Raw genomic sequence first — 20,918 nt, forward strand, 5'->3', positions numbered from 1 at the left:
TATAAAAATCTGTGGAATGTAGGGACAGGACATTAAGAGAGGTCGCAAAATATTCTTCTCAAAGGAGCAAAGGCACTATTTTAAATCATCTTGCTTGTCAAAAACATAATTGATTAAATGTTCATATTATGGTCTCTGAACTAAAAGGAACCAAGGTTCCTTGGGTAAACAGTTGATTTCAAGGTCTAGAGGAGAAAATGTGCAAGATGAACCTGAGATATCTCGTGGTGTTAGAAAGCAAGGAAGAGGTCCAAGAATACTGTAGTCAAGTGAAAAAGTCACAGGGACCAACGTGAATGACTTCCTGCTAGCCAAAGATGGTATAATTTGAGTATCAAAAACATAAATGACTTTAGGAGATGAAAACGTATCAATTATATAAAACTCCATTAAGATAAAGTGATATACATGCAAAACAAAATTAAATTCACTGGTCACCTTTGGAGGTTAAGGGGACACCAATTTATTATTTTGCTAATTAGTAAAGAAAGGGAAAGAATTAAGCATATATCCTGGTTTTCCTGCATGAACTGTATTTCAGGGAAAGCTTTTCTTTACAGAAAGATTCTAGCTAATAAATGCAGAAAGAACGACAGACTATCACAATTCTGCAATTCCTAACGAAGTACTGGATATAGGCAATGATCACCAATTGGAATTAAAATTATTAGATGAAAAGTCAATGAAGAACTTTTCTAATGGACAAGGCTGCCAATAGCTAAACTCACTGATCAATCTTGACATCACCAGAAGGCAAGCAGATCACATGCCTCCTCACGTGACGCACTAAGTGGTAAAGCACCACTAAGAAGTAGCCAAACTGCTAGATCTAAAAAATTACAAGGTATAGAGAAATAAGTTAGCCAACACCAGGAGAATGCAAATAGACAAATCCAGAATAGGAGAAATTCTAGGAAAAAATCCAGTATCTTCAACAAATAAATCCATGCCAAAAATAGGGGTGGTACTGGTATCAATGAGAGACAGACATTATCAACCAAATACAACACATGAATCTAATCTGGATCCTGATTTGAACAAATCAATTATAAAAGACATTTTGGAGATAAGTGGAAAAAACTAGACATGGACAAAATCAAGATGTCAAGGAACTTTGCTTAATATAATAATACATACTACACTTATATTAAAAAGTAAAATGTCCTTATCTGTTAGAGATACATACTAAAGTAAAATGTGAGTAAAATAATAATGGCATCTGGAATTCACTTTAAAATACTCTAGGGGAAAAAACTGGGTGGAGGGGGGACAAAACAAGAATGGTAAATGGTGATAATTGTTGAAACTGAGTGATGTCTACATGGGGACTCATTTTACTACTTTGTATTTTCATTTACAGACATACTATCATTTACACACAAATTTTTATCACAGTATAGACGTCATCTCCCTAAATAATGAAATTATCTCACCTATTCCTTACATTATTATTGGACTTTTTCACAGCATTTTCATAGAATTCTCCTTCTGATTCAATTCTCCTTTTGACCATTATAGAGATATAACTGCATGAGAGAAGTTTCTAGAGCATTCAGTTAATTAAGAACACCACCTACCCTGAGCTTGTAGAAGTTTAAGGGTAGCTTCGGCTCTGGCTCTGGCTTCTCTCTGGGATTTAGTTAAAAGTTTCCCTTCTTTTTTCAAGCGTTCTTTTCTTTCCTTTTCTTTTTGCTTTTTCCTTTCTCTTTTTTCTTGTTCCAATCTTTCCTATAAAAGAATATGTATCAGACAAAAATTGTATTAGCTTAACGAATTACAAAATTTAAACATAAACAACCCAAATTTCTAACAAAGCTCTTGAGATACATGCAAAGTATTATGTTAGGAGCTTCCAAATGAAAGTACTTTAAATGTTGTACATAATGAGTCTTAATTAGTATCATATGACAGTAGACTATGTGTTGGCAATGATGCACAAGCAACTCCTGTCTGTACCTGAGGAAATAAGGTAGGATTTTCTCTACCTCTTCATCTTATTATTTATATCTGAACAATAGTGTAACTGAATTACCATGCAACTAAGAAATTTTTAGAATTAGAAAGCTAGAGATATTTTATGAGAAGCGGATTTAAGTAAAACACAAAGTCAAAGTCAGCAACTTCACAATGACATACCTCTTCTTTACGCTTGGCTTCCAATTCTTCAAGCCGTTTTATCCGTTCTTCCTCTTCTCTCTTCTGTCTTTCCTCTTCTTCTTTAAGCTTAGCCAGAGCTTCTTGCATAGCCTTAACTGTGGCTTTGCTAGGTCCTTTTTTCTTCTCTTTTTCTTTTTCTTCCTTTTCTCCTTTCTTTTTCTTCTTATCTTTTTTCTTTTTGTCTCCTTCATTGTCATCTACCAAAAAAGAAGAGAGGCAAAGAATATTTTTAAAAGTTGTTTCCTACGGCAATGGTAAGCAAACCCCAGAATGCAGGAACCATAATGGGCCAGGGCTGATGCCAGCAGCAGGCTAAGGGCTTTGGGTATCAAGGCCTCCTGAGCACTTGAGTAACCAGAAAAGCTCCGAACAACCCAGTTGGCCTCCTTAGAAGCTTACAATGCTGGTGCTACTCTGAGTTGTCCTGAGGGATTCAAGAAGACAGGAGGACCCTGTCATCAGGGAGAAGATATACAGTACCTAATGTATCTTCTTAATCCATGGTGTCTGAATTCCTAAATTCTGTAGCTAGTTTTGCTTCTGTAAGATGGGGATGATAAGAATGATGCCTACCTTAAGGGGATAGACATTAGAAGAATAACATACAAAAATATAAATATATTCCAAGGACTCTATAGCATTATGCTAAAGAATGAAAGACTATGAAGTTACTTTCTTGATGGTTCTCCTCAAACACGTCCAGACAGTAAAAATCTGAGTGGTTAAAAAGCTATGTCGGGCTTCCCTGGTGGCGCAGTGATTAGAAATCTGCCTGTCAATGCAGGGGACACGGGTTCGTGCCCCGGTCTGGGAAGATCCCACATGCCACAGAGCGGCTAGGCCCATGAGCCACAACTACTGAGCCTGCGCGTCTGGAGCCTGTGCTCCGCAACGGGAGAGGCCGCGACAGTGAGAGGCCCGCGCACCGCGATGAAGAGTGGTCTCTGCTCGCCGCAACTTGAGAAAGCCCCTGCACAGAAACGAAGACCCAACACAGCCAAAAAATAAATAAATTAAATAATTAAAAAAAAAAAAAAAGCTATGTCAATTTTCCCATTAAAAGTTTTCTAGTCTAAAGAAAAATTATATAAATCATTTGATTTTTGTTTTCATTCTGAATAAGGGGGAAATTTAACTAGAAAGCTTCTTTTTTGCTAATTGGTTCTAGTACAAAAACATGCCTCAGTATTGGTTAAAAGATGTTAACTAATTTCAGCATGTTACTTTTCCATTTCATAGATCGAATTAGGTTTTTAAAAACAGGAAAGAACTCAGATATTATCTCACACTGAGGTATCAAAAGGAAGAATAAATTTTTCATTAGGCAACTTCCAGTCTTCATCAGCAGCAAAAAATTGTTTTCCACAGTGAAATTCCGTAAAAATCCTAGTTTGTGCACAAATCATTTGAAAGATATTTTATACTACATACATAAATGTTTAACAATGAAAATCAATTAAAAGAGTACTTAGACCTAATTTTTTTAAAGTTTCTTACAATTTAGTACCTTTATAACCAAGGACAAACAACAAAATGACTTTGGGGCATAATGATCAAAACTTAGGCTGATTATGAATCCAAGCCTTTTGCCCTTTCCTCGATATTATTACCAACCTTCAGCAGCTATGCGAGCATCTCCTTTCTCTTCAGAGGCAGGAGGTGCTCCAGAATCAAGAGTCACTTTGGATTTTACAGCTTCCTCTTCAGATTTCCTTTGAGATTCTTTTGGTTTACTCTGATCCTTTTTACCAGATTCTAGCTCTTCTTTTTCTTTCAGCTTCCGCAGTTTTGCCTTTTCTTCATCCCGCTTTTTTCTCTCACGCTCTTTCTTTTCTGCCTTCTTTTGAGCCATTGTCTTAATTTTGAAGGAGTCGTCATCTTCATTCCCACTCTCTACATTAGGACCTGGCTTATTTTTCTGATTTTTTTTCTGTCCTTTCCTGGACTGCAAAAATTCATCTGATTCATCACTACTTTCACCAGAAGAAGGTACTCTGATACAATCTTTAATTCTTTTACTGTTATCCTCATCCTCTTCTGACCCATCCCGCTTCTTATTTGATTTTTGAGCTTTCCCTTTAGCTTTTTTGGAGAGTTTACTAAAATCATCATCATCATCACTCCCAGAGTCCATTTCCACTTTGGGTTTTGCAGTCTTTTTTGATTTTGAATCTTTATCTTCCAGTTCTTCACTATCATTATCTTCAAAACTTTGTTTTTTGCCTTTCTGTCCTTTCTTTTTTTTATCTTGTTTTGAGGTGGATTCATCTTCATTACTTTCTGTTGGCTAAAAAAATTCCATTGTTAGAAATATTAACAGAGTTATACTTTATTTTTTTTAATAATTGAAACTCCTCAAAGTCATGTACTTCGTTAAGTACACATGGAAAAATTATCAAAATAATTTTAAAATAAGGTCGTTTTTACAAGAATATAAAACTCAAGCAAGTAACAGAAGCTAACCTAGGCCTCAGGCACATCTCATATTCACTGTAAATTTCAGAATCCAGGTGCTCTGAAGCAAACACTAATCACCAGTCCACATTTACTACCTTTTTCAAATGGCATAAAAAGCCTATGGGGAAAATTGAAAGAAAAAATATCCATCCCTCTCTCATTACTCTGAGGCTTATCCAATTTCAAAGGATGGAAAGGAAGTATCAATAATATAGAAAACTGCAGGTAGAGTTGGGAAATGTTATATTTCCAAATGTACCAATTTTATAAACAGACAACATATCACAAAATACCTTTAGATTCCAAATAAAGCATCTTTGTATCTGTGAAAGGTTTTAAAATGCATTATTGATTCCCTAAAAACTGTTTTCCCCCTTTGGCATCAAATTTTATGGAAACTTTAAACTAACATATATATGTTGCTCAGAAGTTTCCAAAAACAGTCCCTAAAACTGGAGCTAGGAAGAAGCATAAACAGGTAACAACAATCTGTGTTTCACCTTTGCTGTAGCGGTTTCTCTGTCAGCTTTGATGCCTTGAGCTTCCCAAGATAATTCTTCCAGTTCTTTCAGGATATCATCTTCACTAGAAATGGATTAAAATATATATTTTGAGGTACTGAATTAGTTTAATAAGTAAATCTAGTACCAAAGCTAATAAAAATCAAATATATTTAAAATATACTTACTCAAAATCTTGCTTCTTTTTCTCCTTTTTCTTTTTCCCCTTTGCCTTTTGAGGTTCCTGTTCCTTGGCAGCACCAGCTCCTTCTATTTCTGCAGCCAAGGCATCAAGATCAATGTCATCCTTGGCACTTAAATGAAAACAAAGAAGACCTAAATGTCATTCCAGAGCAAAATAATCTGTCACATTCACTTACAGAGAATTTTTTTTTTCACTTTAGCCTTTTTCATGCATTAGCAGCCCACTGAGAAAAATCACTTGGCAAGTTTTTTCATGACAACCCTTGAGTTATAACTACTCATAAGCCTCTCCGTATCTGCTTCAATAAAGTTTGAGTTACACTCAAACCCAGAAAGAGTTATAATGAACAGCTCCAGGAAGAAAATCTAGGTAATCAAGAAAAGGAAATTCATGCTTGTATTCAAGTAACCCTAAAAAAGAAAAAGAAAAAAAAAAGAAAGGAAAAGAAAAGGAAATTCACTTTTGTTGATACCAAAGTTTTTTTTGCGAGTGTCTGAATAGAATTATTTATAAAATGAAGAGCAGTTAAAAGAGAAAAAGATTCTTATTATTTGATTATCAGTAACACCTAAATCTTTGGAAACCTTTGCATTTTTACTTGGAATAGCAAAAATTTTAGAGCTGAAAGGAACTTTCATCTAGTCTATTATCTCATTTTACCAAAGGGAAAACAAGATGCACAAAGTTTGAATGCTTTCAGCAAAACATCACCACACATCCAAATCTAAATAAATCAGGAATGATTCAGTAAATAAAACACCCCAAAATCCAGAACCAAACCTGCTCACAATCTTTTACATTCCTGGTTTCGTTTCTGGTTCCATCCCACAATGTTCTCCATCTACCAATATTACTTGGAATAATAAACCAAACTAAGTTCCAGTTAAAACCTACAGAAAACAAAGGAGGTCTGAGATGTACAAGTAGAAAAGGTGTATGAATTCAAATAAATGATACAATCAGAAAACAAAGACCTCACGCAACATGGCCTCCACTGGTGGATGCCTTGTTGTGAAAATGCTTCACTTCAGTAAAGATAATTCCTAATATGATAAATATAATGATTATGTAACAAGACACTGAGAATACAGAATTTATCCTCAAGGAGCTTCACAGAAGAGAGAGAGGGCTTCCCTGGTGGCGCAGTGGTTGAGAATCTGCCTGCCAATGCAGGGGACACGGGTTCGAGCCCTGGTCTGGGAAGATCCCACATGCCGCGGAGCGGCTGGGCCCGTGAGCCACAATTACTGAGCCTGCGCGTCTGGAGCCTGTGCTCCGCAACAAGAGAGGCCACGATAATGAGAGGCCTGCGCACCGCGATGAAGACTGGCCTCCACTTGCCGCAACTAGAGAAAGCCCTCGCACAGAAATGAAGACCCAACACAGCCATAAATAAATAAATAAATAAACCCAAAGTTTAAAAAAAAAAAAAAGAGAGAGAGAGAGAGCAAATGAGTAAAAAACCAGGAATTGCAAAATGCTAAGTGCCATGAATTAAAGGAATTTAATGCTTTTATAGGTGACCAGAATTGAAATGTGCTTTTGTTCTACATTTTTGACAGTGTATTTGAGGGGGATCATAGAACACTGAACCACTGTACTGGTGGTGACTTCCCAAAGCACCAAATCCAGAATGAGAAAGTCAGACACTTCCTAGCAAAGGAGAAACCTAGACCCAAGTTACTGAAGGAGAAAAAGGAGTTAACCAGGCAAAGAGGGTGCATATATCAGACACAATGAGCACAAAAACCTAAAGGTAATAACATGCATGGTGCCTCAGGAGGACTCATAAAAAGGTATCTGAATCAACTAAGAAGCTTTTTGTAGGTTATTGATTTCTTGAGCCCACTCAAGATCTAGGGAACCAGAAACTGGGGGTGGAAGCTAGGCAGTGTATTTTTAGCAATCTTTCCAGGTCAGATTTGAATGGTTTTTCTTTTTTTATAAATGAAGAAACTGAGGCACAGAGAACTTGTCCAGGATCACACAAGGCAGAGATGGGATTTGAACCCAGGAAGTTCTGATTCCGAAGTCAAAGATAGTAACCCTGCTGGCATAATCAAATTTGCATTTTAGAAAGCTACCTCTGGTATAAATGATAGGGTAGAATCCCAACTAGTTAGGAAGCAGGAAAAGGTAGGAAGCTTTTCTAGCTAATTGGGATGACAAACACACATCTGACTTGCAGCAGTGGCAGGCAAGATGAAGATATATGAGTCAGATAAATACTAAGGAGATCAATCAGCAACACAAATGACCAACTGGTTGTATATAGAAAGGGGGAGGGAAGACTCAAGGATGATTCTCAGGTCTCATCAGGTAACAGAAACCTAAGTCTGGCCCAGCATCAACCATCCGGCCCAGCAGCATGAGATCAACCAGTACCAACTCCAAAGGCAGCTCTGCCAATATTCCACACTACAGCAGCTTCCGAGATAGGGTGACAAGGGAAGGTGGTTAATGATCGATGCTTGGCACCTTACCTCCAAAAACTTGCCAGCCCTCATCTGACTATATTCATCTCATCAAAATAGTTTGTGATTGCCTATACTGCCACAGTATTCATTAACAAACATTTCCAGAATAACAAAACATCGGACTACATCTGTATGCTGCTGAGTTTGAAAAGCTCTTCTGGCTAGTAATAGATATTAACAGTTTCTGAGTGCTTACTGTTCATCAGGCATTGTGCTGACCAATCACCAGACATACTATATGTCACTTAATCCTCATAACAACTCTATTAAATTAAGCTTAAAGATGATGATACTTTATAAAAGGCATCCAGCTAGAAAGTTACATACCAGGAACTCAAGCCCAAATCTGACACCAAAATTGTACTGACTTCCTAGAAAATGGGAAATACAGTAATCAAGTTTCCGAAAATTATTTGACACAGGTACAAAATATATCAATGATATAACAACATGCTTAACAGTCTTTACCTACCATGGTTTCTAAAGTGTTCTTTCAATGTGTACTGAACTTCCTACCCCTGATTCAAGAGAACGTCCTAAAATGTCAACTATATTACAAAAGGACATGAAAGTGACACATAACATCAGTTATTTAACTTGAGACTTTAAACTATACTCTACCTACATTTCAGCCCTACTTTTCTACCTACCCATTACATACTACAGCTTAAAGATTTCAGTAAACCAAGAGTCAAATCTACAATCCAGTCACGCTGATAATGAAAGCTTTAAAACCTTTAAGGGATGTGTAAGAGTAGTTTTATGTAGGTACATCCTTCTGCAGATCACTTCCCCTTTATCAAAGCTACAGTAGTCTTACTAATATTTGCCCTTCCAGCCCCAATCCTTTATTCTAAACTTACTGCAGACTTCCAGAAATAAAAGGCAATTTTCTATGGTATTCAACTCAGTGTTTTCATAGGCCACATTCCTCCATCATCAGGACAGAAAAAATGTTATAACTTAATGGCCTTTAAAAAAATGAAGCTATTGGGACTTCCCTGGTGGCGCAGTAGTTACAAATCTGCCTGCCAATGCAGGGGACATGGGTTTGATCCCTGGTCCGAGAAGATCCCACATGCCACGGAGCAACTAAGCCCGTGTGCCACAACTACCGAGCCTGCGCTCTAGAGCCCGCACATCACAACTACTGAAGCCCACACGCCTAGAGCCCATGCTCCGCAGCAAGAGAAGCCACCGTAGTGAGAAGCCGGTGCACCGCAACCAAGAGCAGCCCCTGCTCGCCGCAACTAAAGAAAGCCCGTGCGCAGCAACAAAGACTCAATGCAGCCAAAAATAAAAATTAATTTTTTTAAAATGAAGATGTTAAAAATATTGCATAGGTAGTTTTTTTAAGAAACAGCCAAACTACTGTCTAAAGTGGATTCACCATTTAATATTCACACCAACAATGAATGGAGATGTGTATTTTTTCCACATCCAGTATTTAGTATTTTTCCACATTCAGCTGGTATTTAGCATTATGGCTACTTTTCCTTTAAGCTGTTCTAATAGATGTGTGGTGATATCAAGGTCTTCCTTTTCATTTCCTTAAAGGCTAGTGAAGTTAAACATTTTTTCGTGTACTTTGCCATTCATATACATTCCGTGAAATGTGTCTTCATATCTTTTACCCTTTTCTAATTGGATTTTCTTTTAATGTTGAGTTTTGAGAACTCTTTATATGCCCTCTATATGAGTCATCAGTCAGATATGTGGTTTACCTATACTTTCTTCCAATTTGTAGCTTGTCTTTTCATCCACTTAACAGGGTTTTTTAACCAGAGCAAAAATTTTGAATTTTCATGAGGTACCATTTATCAAGTTTTTTTCTTTATGCTTTTGGTGTCATGAAAAAGAACTCTGCACCAACTCATAGGTCCTGAAGATTTTTAACTATGTTATATTACAAAAGTTGGGTATTTTAATGTTTTGTATTTTGATCTTTTGCCTATGGTTATCCAACTGCTCCAGCAACATTTCAACTATCCATCCTATATACATAAAACTGCTTTTGCACCTTTGTCAAAATCCACTTGGCCATACTTGTATGGGGCTATTTCTAAGTCCTCTATTCTGCTCTATTGATTTATGTCTTTCCCTCTGACACTAATAAACTGTCATGATTAAGGTAGCTATACAAAAAGTCTTGAAATCAAAGTGATTCCTTTTATTCTTCATTATCAGAATTGTTTTATCTATTATTAATTCCTTCAAACTTTTCAAATGAATTTTAGAATATTCTTGTGTGAATTCACAAAAAGAATCTTGCTGTAATTTTTTTTAATTTTTATTCTTTTTTTTTTAATTTTTGGCTGCGTTGGGTCTTTGTTGCTGTGCACGGGCTTTCTCTAACTGCGGTGAGCGGGGGCTACTCTTCGTTGTGGTCCATGGGCTTCTCATTGCCGTGGCTTCTCTTGTTGCAGAGCACGGGCTCTAGGTGCGCGGGCTTCAGTAGTTGTGGAGCACGGGCTCAGCAGCTGTGGCACACGGGCTTAGTTGCTCCACGGCATGTGGGAACTTCCCAGACCAGGGCTCGAACCCGTGTCCCCTGCATTGGCAGGCGGATTCTTAACCGCTGCGCAACCAGGGAAGTCCGTCTTGCTGTAATTTTAATAGCAATTGCATTAACTGTATGTGAATTTAAAGAAAACCAACATCTTTATTGAGTTTTCCAATCCATGAACACCATATTTCTCCATTTATTTAGATCTTTGATTTCTTTCACCAGTGTTTTGCGATTTTCACAAAATTCGTATTTAATTTTTAAAGTAATCTGAAGTAGTATTTTTAATTTCTGTTTCTACATACTCATTCCTAATATACAAAAATGTGACTGAATTCTTTATGTTGATCTGGTATACTGCAACCTTGTTGAACCCACTTATTAGTTCTTTGCACTAAGCAAGGAGTTATGATTTGAAATTAAAAGTACAACCCACCCCCCCCCAAAAAACTAGACTTCATCAAAATTTAGAATATTTGCTGTGCAAAAGACCATATGAAGGGAATTAAAAAAAACAAGCCACAAAGTGGAAGAAAATATCTGCAAACTACGTATCTGAAAAAAAAAAACTAGTATCTAGACTATGTAAAGAACTCTGAAAACACATCAGTAAAAACCCAAACAATCCAATTAGAAACTGGACAAAAGGCATGAAAAGACATTTCACTAAAGAGTATTTACAGATGGCAAATAAAGGATGTTCCACATCAATAGCCATTTGGGAAATGCAAATTAAAATCACAATGGGATATCACTACACCATCAGAATGTCCTCTCCCCAAACAACACTGATGATAACCAGTGTTTGCTGCAGATGAAGAGGACCTGGATCACGCACACATTGCTAGTGAAAATGTAAGCTGGTACAGCCACTCTGGAAAACAGTCTATCATTTTCCTGGAAAACTAAAAATGTACTTACCATATGACTCAGCAATTGCACTCATGCACATTTATCCCAGGGTAACAAAAAATTTATCTCATGCAGAAACTTGTAGACAAATGCTTGTAGCAGCTTCATTTGCAACAGCCAAAAACTGGAAACAACCCACATGTCCTTCACAATGGGTGAATGGTTAAATAAACTGTGGTTCATCCCCATTCCATGGAATACTATTCAGCAATAAAATGGAATGAACTATTGATACATGCAACAACTTGGATGGATCACAAGAAAATCAGACTGACTGGAAAGAAGCCAATTCCCAGAGGTTATATACATACATGATTCCACTTATAAATTTTTTTATTTTCAAAAATTCATATAAGTATAGAAAAGATTCATGGTTACTAGGGTTTAGTGAGGGGAGGTGCACAGAAAGGATATGATTATGGTTACAAATGAACAACATGAGAGATCCTTGCAATGATGGTCTGTATTTTGACTGCGGTAGTGAATATACAAATCTGCACATGTGATAATACTGTATAACACTAATCACAAACATACACGTGTGCTAGTGCAAGTGAAACTGGGAAAATCTGAATACGATCAGTGAACTGTATCGGCATCAATATCCAAGTTGTGATACTGTACAGTTTTACAAGATGTTATCATTAGAGGAAACCGAATAAAAGACACAAATCCCTCTGTATTAATTCTTACAACTGCGTGTGAATCTATAATAATCTTAAAAGTTTAATTAACAAAACTGAACACTGTTTAAAGGAGAAGGCAAACCTCATACTGAGAAAAAAAAATTTTTGCAATACATATATCTGATGAAAGATTTGTCTATAATATATTAAAAAATCTCTGTGACCCAACATTAAAGAACACAATTTTTAAATGGGCAAGTGATTTCAACACTTAACCAAATGAGATACAATGATGGAAAATAAACACATGACAAGATAGTCAGTATCACTAACTAATAAGGAAATGTAAACAAAATCACAATGAGATGCCACTACACAGCCACCAGAATGACTAAAATGAAGGGCTGATCATACTAAGTGTTGAGAGAGGATGTGGAGCAACTGGAACACACCTCTAGAGGGAATGCAAAACTGGCACAGCCACTTTGGAAGAGACAGTTTGGCAGTTTCTTCAAGTTAAACATACACACTTACCATATGACCCAGCAATACCACTCCCAGGTATTTACCTAAGAGAAACGAAAACATATGTCCACACAAAGACTTGTACTCAAATGTTCACAGAAGCTTTATTCATAATCACAAGAAGCTGGGAAAAAAAACCCACTAAATATCCAATTACCAGATAATTCATAAACAAATTGTCATCTACCCACACAAAAGGATACTACTCAATGATAAAAGTAAAGAACTAATGTTACACACACCAACATGGATGAATCTCAAAAGAGATTATTTTAAGTGAAACCCAGCCAGCCAATAAAGGCTACATTCCCTATGATTCTAGTTATACAAATTTTTAGAAAAGTGAAAACTACAGTGACCCGCCACAAAACACAAAAGCTACAGTGATTTTTGGCCAGCAAGGACTGCCTACAAAGGGTCATGAGGCAACTTTTTGGGTTAATGGAAATATTCAGAATCATGATTAGGTGAAAGAAGCACAACTGTATAATTTATCAAAACTTATTAACTCCACACTTTAACTTTGTGTATTTTGTGTCAATTACACCTCAAAAGAGAATTTAAATTTCTAGGGATACTATAAAAATGGATGAGAAGTTACAGAATGGATTTATCAGTTTACTGAAAACAGTTAAGGTTAAAATTATATATACCTAATATAAGTCATTTTACCCATTTTTAAAGTTATAAAAATAAGAATCAACACAATATTTTTATAATACCTCAATTTTTATTAACACAATGTAGTATGTAACTAAAATGACGTTACTGTGAAGGAATCTTTTAAAAACATGGTATTTCTTAATTGTATGTAAAAGGCATGTGATCAACTTTGGTGCTTGGCTTTTTGGAATAGTCAAATAAAAATCATATATAAAAATAAAAAATGAGACACTTCACTTAGAGATCAATACACTAAAGCCTTTTAAATATACATAACAAAAAAAAGTTCACTGTAAAGAAGTAAAAGAAAAATTAACTTGTTTGCAAATCTCCTCTCAATTCTGAACTTGGCAAATTTCATTTATTAATGACAGACATTTTCCACTAAAAAGTTGTCTGATTTAAGTTCTACAAGAACATAGGAAATCCAACCCTTTCCCAAATTATTCCACGATTCAAAATCTCCAAGCTTCCTAGGATTCTCTCCTACCAACCCCTCTTCTCCAATGTCTCTTTATTTTTACCCTCTGAGGAGGTCTTATATCCTGGCTCAAAATTTCTCTGACACTGAGAGGTAGGGGTCTATGCCCCTCCCCTTTAATATGAGACTGTGTCACTGTTTACTCAACAGGATATATGGCAGAAATGATGTTACAGTTTCTAAGCCCAGGCCTTCTACTTCTGGGCTCTTGAGACATTCACTGCCAAGCTAATGAGGATGTCCAGGCCACACAGAGAGGCCAAGGATAGGTGTTCCAGCTGACGTGCCAACCAACAGCGACTATCAACCACCAGAAGTGAGTGATGTGCAAGCGAGGTAGCCTTTAAGATGACTCCATCACAGTCATCATTTACCTGCAACCACATGGAACCTCCAAGCAAGACCAATCTTGAGCTCAGTCAAGCCTCAGAACCAAGACAGAGGATGATTTTTGTTGTCTTAAACAACTAAGTTTGGGATGACCTGTTATGATACAATAATAACTGAAGCACTCACATATTTCTTTCTGTTCCTAATGGATACCAGGGCCTACAGAAGTAGAAACCACACCAGTCCTTCTTCTCTCCCCACCCCCAACTTGACCAAAAAAAAAACAAAAAATTTTTTCATAATCTCTAAGTACTGAGGGAAGAAATGGTGATATCTAACCCTTTTCACGTTACTTTGGTTTCTGCTCCTCCCCTGAAACAGGCTCAATAAGAGCAAACAAGAGGAAAAACATAAGGAGGAATCCCATTCTTTACTCCTAACTCTATCCCAGCAGTGCCAGTAGCAATAAAGGAAACAGGGAAATCTAGTCCTGCCTTCGCCATAAGATGCCTTTTAGCATCTCTTTTCCTCCAACCTCCATCTCTTCTTACCCAGCACTCCTTGACAACAGTTACATATACAAACAAGAAAAACAAGACAAAAGAGGGAAAAGCCCAGCAGTCATTGCTCCTCACTAGCTCTCACCATTTGCACAACCCAACAGTTCTCACTCCCCACTCCCTCAATGGAGTTCTATCTTAAGCACCACAACCCATTAATAAATTCAGAGGTACCCAATCATGCCTTTAAAAAAAAAAAGCCCTCCGAGCTTAAAATTTCCTTATGAACTGGGTCTTGACGTCTTTAAAAGGGAAGTGAAACCATACTGCATTGTACAATGCAAGCAAACAGAATGTATCTTATTACCTTCCACAAAATTCAGCCTAATTCTCCACTTTCTAAATACCTCATAGTTGAAGCGGTAAGAATACAAAAGCAAGTATAAGCATCATCTTATAGACCTCCAAATATACATAATCTAAGTTCACACATTTTTATGGATTCCAATGTGTTTAACTATAAAATCAGTTTAGGGCAGCTTTTTCAAACCAGAGCGTGTACCCTCAAAGGGGGCAGGTGAGATGGGTTAGGAGGGGGAAACGCAGGGTTGTGGGTAATTTCAGAAGACTGAAAATTCTCCCCAGTAACTTTTATCTGTTTAATTTGTTTTAATTTTAATATGATAATAGATTTAAGATGAACATTCCATGAATCATACGGATAGACACTTTATCACAGTTCACTGTCATAGAATGTCAACCAAAGCTTTTGTTTACAAACCTCCACTAAGTTGTTTCACATTGACGAAAAAGATCAGAAGCAGACTTAATATGTAAATTAAACATTTTAGCCAAGAGAAGGTGCTATAAAACAAAGGTGAAAATCATTAGTTCATACTGAAAAAGATTAGAAAAATTGAGTTCTTACTAGTATATGCATGCTGAACTCAAAAGAAGTCCATTATAGGAGGCAATACTTTCACAATAAAATGGTGATTTAGATCCTGCTACTCAAAAGAATAATTCCAAGATAAGCAGCATTAGTATCACCTTGTTAGAAATGCAAAATCTTAGGTCCCACCCAAGACTTACTACATCAAAATCCCCATTTCAACAAGACCCACAGGTGAATCACACGCACATTAAAATATGAGAAGCACTGGTTTAGAATCAATAAAACACTATCATTCACATCAATGCTGCAAATTCGAACTTCAAAAATTTTTATATTTGTTACTGTTTGATATAAGTGTATTTAGGGTTTCGTAACTGCATAAGAGGTAAGTTTATACTTAGTTTTGGGCCTGAAGATATATATATATAAGCAATATTGATAACCTAAGTCAACATTCTCAATTAACACCTTAAGGACACAAGTTATGTTCTAAATTAATTGATTAAATTGAGCACTTCCAGCACTCACAGATAGTGAACTCATAATCTTTGTATTCCGTACAAGTAACTCTGGTCCTTAATACTGTTAAAGGATTCTTCCCACCTAATTTCCTTTTGTAACACCTGGCATAACCAAACAAATATTAATAAAATTTTGATGCAGGTAACTACTCTCAGGAGAGGGTACTTCTCACTTGCTGAACAACACCATCATTAGAATGGTCTGGCTGCACCTGTGTGCAGGCAATAGCTAGGCAACTGAAGATCTTGGATACTCTTTATCATCAACCCTTGCTACTCAAGAGACAGAAACATACAGCACACTCCCATTCCTTCCAATCTGGCTTGCTCTCCTGATGGCAGATTTAATTAGAAAGGGATCTGGAAGACATATGTAATAACTTTAGGAGGCAAATTTGAAATCTCAAGGGTAGCATTCCCATACTTAACCTAAACTTCACATTCTCCCTTCATCTCCTCACTGTATTATCTGTGCATATGCCAATTTGCTATATTAAAATGTAAGCTCCTTTGAGAACAGAAAACTCCTTTTTGTGTGCTCAATTCACCTCCCTTTTTAAAATATTTATTTATTTATTTATTTATTTTTGGCTGCACTGGGCCCTCGTTGCTGCACACAGGCTTTCTCTAGCTATGGTGAGCGGGGGCTACTCCTCACTGCAGTGCGCGCGGTCTTCTTATTGCAGTGGCCTCTCCCGCTGTGGAGCACGAGCTCTAGGCACACGGGCCTCAGTAGTTGTGGCACACGCGCTCAGTAGTTGTGGCACACAGGCCCAGTCGCTCTGCGGCATGTGGGATCTTCCCGGACCAGGGTTTGAACCCATGTCCCCTACACTGGCAGGCAGATTCCCAACGACTGCACCACCAGGGAAGTCCCCACCTCCCTACCTTTTACAACTAACAACCAGCAGGGAATGTAACACATTCTTAACAGGCACTATTAAAGAAAAAGCCCTATTTTAGAATGGCAACCACAATTTTCATACAATTAGAAAGGCTCACCAGTTTCATCACTGAGGCTTAATAAAAACCTTGTCTACCACCATAACAATTACTATATTTTGATCGTAGTAAAACTACCAAATTAAATTTTCTGAAATAATAAATTCAAACACCAGTTTAAAAATCCCACTGAGAGAAAACTACAACTACATTTTATTTACCTAACACAGACAAGGATCCTTTGTATGTGAATTTTCCAAATGAATGGAAACATATCATTCTTTTAAATTTATATTTAAAATGTAAATGTTTCTTATAATTGATTATGTAACCTCCTGAAATATTTACAAATGTCTGGGGTTGTTTCAATATAATGGGGAGAGGGAAGAGGAGAGTGGGTAGGATGCAGATGAAACAAGGTTATCTGTGAATCAGTAATACCTGAAACCAGGTGATTGACAGGTGTGTTCACTACACTATTCTGCTTCTGTATACGTTTGAAATTTTTTATTTAAGAAAATTTACACTATAGTAACCAAAACAATGTCGTACTGGTATAAGGATAAACATCAAAAGAATAAAACTGTCCAGAAATAAATCCATTCACCCATGGTCAACTGATTTGACAGTGGTGCCAAAACCAATCAATAGGGGAAGAAATAGTCTCTTCAACAAATGGTGCTGGGACTATATCTCCACACGTAAAAGAATGAAGTTTTGGACCCCTACCCCACACTATATACAAAAATTAACTCAAAATGGGTTATAACCTAAATGTTAGAGCTAAAACAATAAAACTCTTAAGAAGAAAACATAGGTGAATCTTCACAGCCTGGCATGACTTAACAGTAGATTTTTAGATACAATACCCAAAGCACAAGCAACAGTAACAAAAATTAAGTGAGCTGGATTGTATCAAAATTTTAAAACTTTTGTAAAAATGATACTATGTCAAGACAGTGAAAAGACAACCCACATAATGGGAGAAAATATTTACAGATCATGTACCTTGTAAGGATCAAGTATCCTGAATATATAAAGAACTCTTAAAACTCAAGCGAAACAAGCTAATTTAAAAATGAGTAAAGGACTTGCACAGACCTTTGTCCAAAGATATACAAATGACCAATGAGTACATAAAAAGATGTTCAACATCATTAGTAACCAGGGAAATGCCAATCAAAACAATGAGACCAATCGCTAGGATGACTATTAACGGAAAAAAAAAAAAAAAAGGAACAGAATTGTTGGCAAAGATATGAAGAAATCAGAACCCTTGTACATTCTGGTGGTGCTGTAAAATGGTGCAGCCGCTGTAAAAAAGCTTGGTGGTTCCTCAAAAAGTTAAACATAGGATGATCTACCACTTCCACTCCTAGGTATATACTATACTCAAAAGAACTGAAAACTGGTACTCAAACATCTAGACACAAATGTTCATAGCAGCACTTTTCACAATAGCCAAAAGGTGGAAACAACTGAAACATCCATCATCGGATGAATGGATAAACATTATGAGGTATACATACACAGTGGAATATTATTCAGCCATAAAAACAAAATGAAGTACTGATATATTCTACACATAGATGAACCTCGAAAACGTGCAAAATGAAAGAACCCACACACAAGAGGTTATACATGGTATGATTCCACTTATATGAAATATCCAGAATAGGTAAATCAAAAGACACAGTATATTAGTGGTTGCTAAGGGCTCAGAGGAGGACAGAAAGGGAAAGTAACTGCTTAATGGATACAGGAACTCCTTTGGGGGTGATGAAAATGTTTTGGAACTAGACAGAGAAGACTGCACAACACTGTGAATGTACTAAATCTCACAGAATTGTACATTTAAAATGGTTACTTTTATGTTATATGAATTCAGTCTCAAAAAAATTTCACAAAACTGATTACGTGTTTCATACCAACCTGAATGGGAGTAAACTAATATAATTTAGCACTTCAGTCATCATTCAGGAGTGACAAGTTTGTAGGCCTGCAAAAGCATTTTGTTCTTAAACCAAACAACAGCACAGAATGCAACTGCTACTTACAAGTCTCTCTAATAATTCCCCTCCATTCTAATTACCAATAGTCTGAGATAACCAAGTCCTGAAAATTCTAAGTTCAGAGTGAGAACGTGAAAAGAAGACTTACACAGACAAAAAAAAAAAGAATAACTTTAGCCAGATACCTATAATGAAAGTGTGACTTTTAAACATTATGAGCTACACCACAATGAAATGCAGGGTGAACCTCCTCTGCAACCTGGTTTGAAAAGCCATTGTGGAGTTGGAAATCTGAAATATGAACTGGATATTAAATATAAGAGAATTTGTGTTAATTGCACTAGGTGGGATAAGGGTATTATGGTTACATAAGGAAACATTTAGAGAGAAAATGTCAAGATGTCTATAAAATAAAATACATAAAGCAAAAACGAGGACAAAATACTAGTAATGATTAAATCTAGGTGATGAGTATATGAGTTCATTATACTATTCCTTCAACTTTTCTGTGTGCTTGAAATTTTTATAATAAAAAATTAAAATTTTAAACTTTAATCCCAACATTTCATTTTTTAAGACGTATTAGCTACTAACATGTCTGAAAGAGAAAATCACTTTTCATAGTCATTTTGTTCTCTTAAATTCTTAAGAGAACAATGGATAATCCAGTAAGTATGTGCCTTTTTCCCCCCCAGGTTCATTCCTGACAAGTAATGCCTTTAAGTAACATCCAATCTTAAGTAAAAGGTCACTGACCTGAAGTGGGGGATTATAAAACAAAATACCAGACACCAGTACTACTGTCCTTGTACTGTTTTACAGGGCTTTAAATATTGACTTTGTATATGCAAGGTAAAATTTTAAGTCAAACCACTTAAAAAAAAAATAGAAATAGCATGTATAAACTCTAACCCAAGATAAGAAGGGGGAAAAATAGAAACAAAGCATTGCAGAATTGGCACAAATAAAAAACAAACCAGGATGGCTGAAATAAGATCAAATATATCATAAATCACAAGCAATGTGTAACTAACTTTAAACTCTTAAAGATGTTATCCAATTGATTTAGTAAGAATTCAATTTTATGCAGTTTATCCAAAGACCTCAAACAAGTACATAGAAAAGTTAAAAGTTAAAAAAAAAAATTAAATCCTCAACAAAACACTAGCAAACCAAATCCAAGAACATATAACAAGGATTGCACACCATGACCAACTGGGATATATCCCAGGATTGCAAAGTTGGTTCAACATATGAAAATTGATTAATGTAATCCACCATGTATAAACAGTATAAGACACAAAAACCACATAATCATCTCACAGATGAAGAGACAGCAATGTAACAAAATCCAACACCCATTCACGGTGGGGAGGGGCGGGGGGAAACACACCTAACACACTTAATGCGAAAAACTGAAAGCTTCCCCCCCACCCCATGATCAGAAACAAGACAAGAATGTCCATTCACCCCATTCAATATAACACTGTACAGCAGGATCTAGCCAGAGCTTAAGGTAAAATAAAGAAATAAAAACCATTTAGATTGGAAAAGAAGGAGAAAACTATCTGAACTTGCAGTGGCAGGACCATGTACATAGAAAATCCTAAGGAATCCACATACACAACAAAAAAACATTCAAGCTAATACGAATTCAGTAAGATTGCAGAACAGAAGATCAATATATAAAAATCAACTGTATTTAAACTGTGCACTAGCAATAAACAATCTGAAAATGAAATTAAAAAATAATTCCACTTATGATAGCATAAAAAAAAATAAATGTCTCAGAATAATTTTTTAAGAGTTGCAAATGTTGTACTCTGAGAACTACAAAAATCATTGAAAGAAAACCTGAAGACCTAAATAAGTGGAAAGACATTCCATGTTCATGGATCTCAAGGCATAACATTGACAATACTCCCAAAATTGATCTACAGAAGAAATCCAATCTCAATCAAAATCCCAGCTGCCCCTTTTTTCTTTTTTTTTTTGCAGTAACTGAGAGAATCTAATTGTAAAATCTGTATGGAAATGCAAGGAACCCAAAATAGCCAAAACAATCTCAAAAAAGAACAAAGAGAAATCACACTTCACAATTTCAAAACTTAATACCAAAGCTGTAGTAATCAAGACAGTGTGATACTGCCATCAGGATAGACATACAGATCAATGGAACAGAACTGAGAGTCCAGAAATAAAATCCTAC

At 36.2% G+C, this 20,918-nt stretch overlaps 1 protein-coding gene across 2 annotated transcripts in view; it reads right to left on the reverse strand.

Moving 5' to 3' along the window:
- Window positions 1–20,918, reverse strand: part of EIF5B (eukaryotic translation initiation factor 5B) — a 66,350-nt gene that overhangs the window by 37,813 nt on the left and 7,619 nt on the right. For both annotated transcript variants that reach the window (XM_082427253.1, XM_082427252.1), the window contains exons 2-6: window positions 5,303–5,428; window positions 5,115–5,199; window positions 3,772–4,444; window positions 2,137–2,354; window positions 1,578–1,728 (exon numbers count right to left, since the gene is read on the reverse strand). In XM_082427253.1, the coding sequence (XP_082283379.1) occupies window positions 1,578–1,728; window positions 2,137–2,354; window positions 3,772–4,444; window positions 5,115–5,199; window positions 5,303–5,428 (1,253 nt within the window). The remainder of the gene's footprint in view (window positions 1–1,577; window positions 1,729–2,136; window positions 2,355–3,771; window positions 4,445–5,114; window positions 5,200–5,302; window positions 5,429–20,918) is intronic.

Source organism: Balaenoptera physalus (assembly GCF_965194825.1).
Source record: "Balaenoptera physalus genome assembly, chromosome: 15".
Classification (NCBI taxonomy): domain Eukaryota; kingdom Metazoa; phylum Chordata; class Mammalia; order Artiodactyla; family Balaenopteridae; genus Balaenoptera; species Balaenoptera physalus.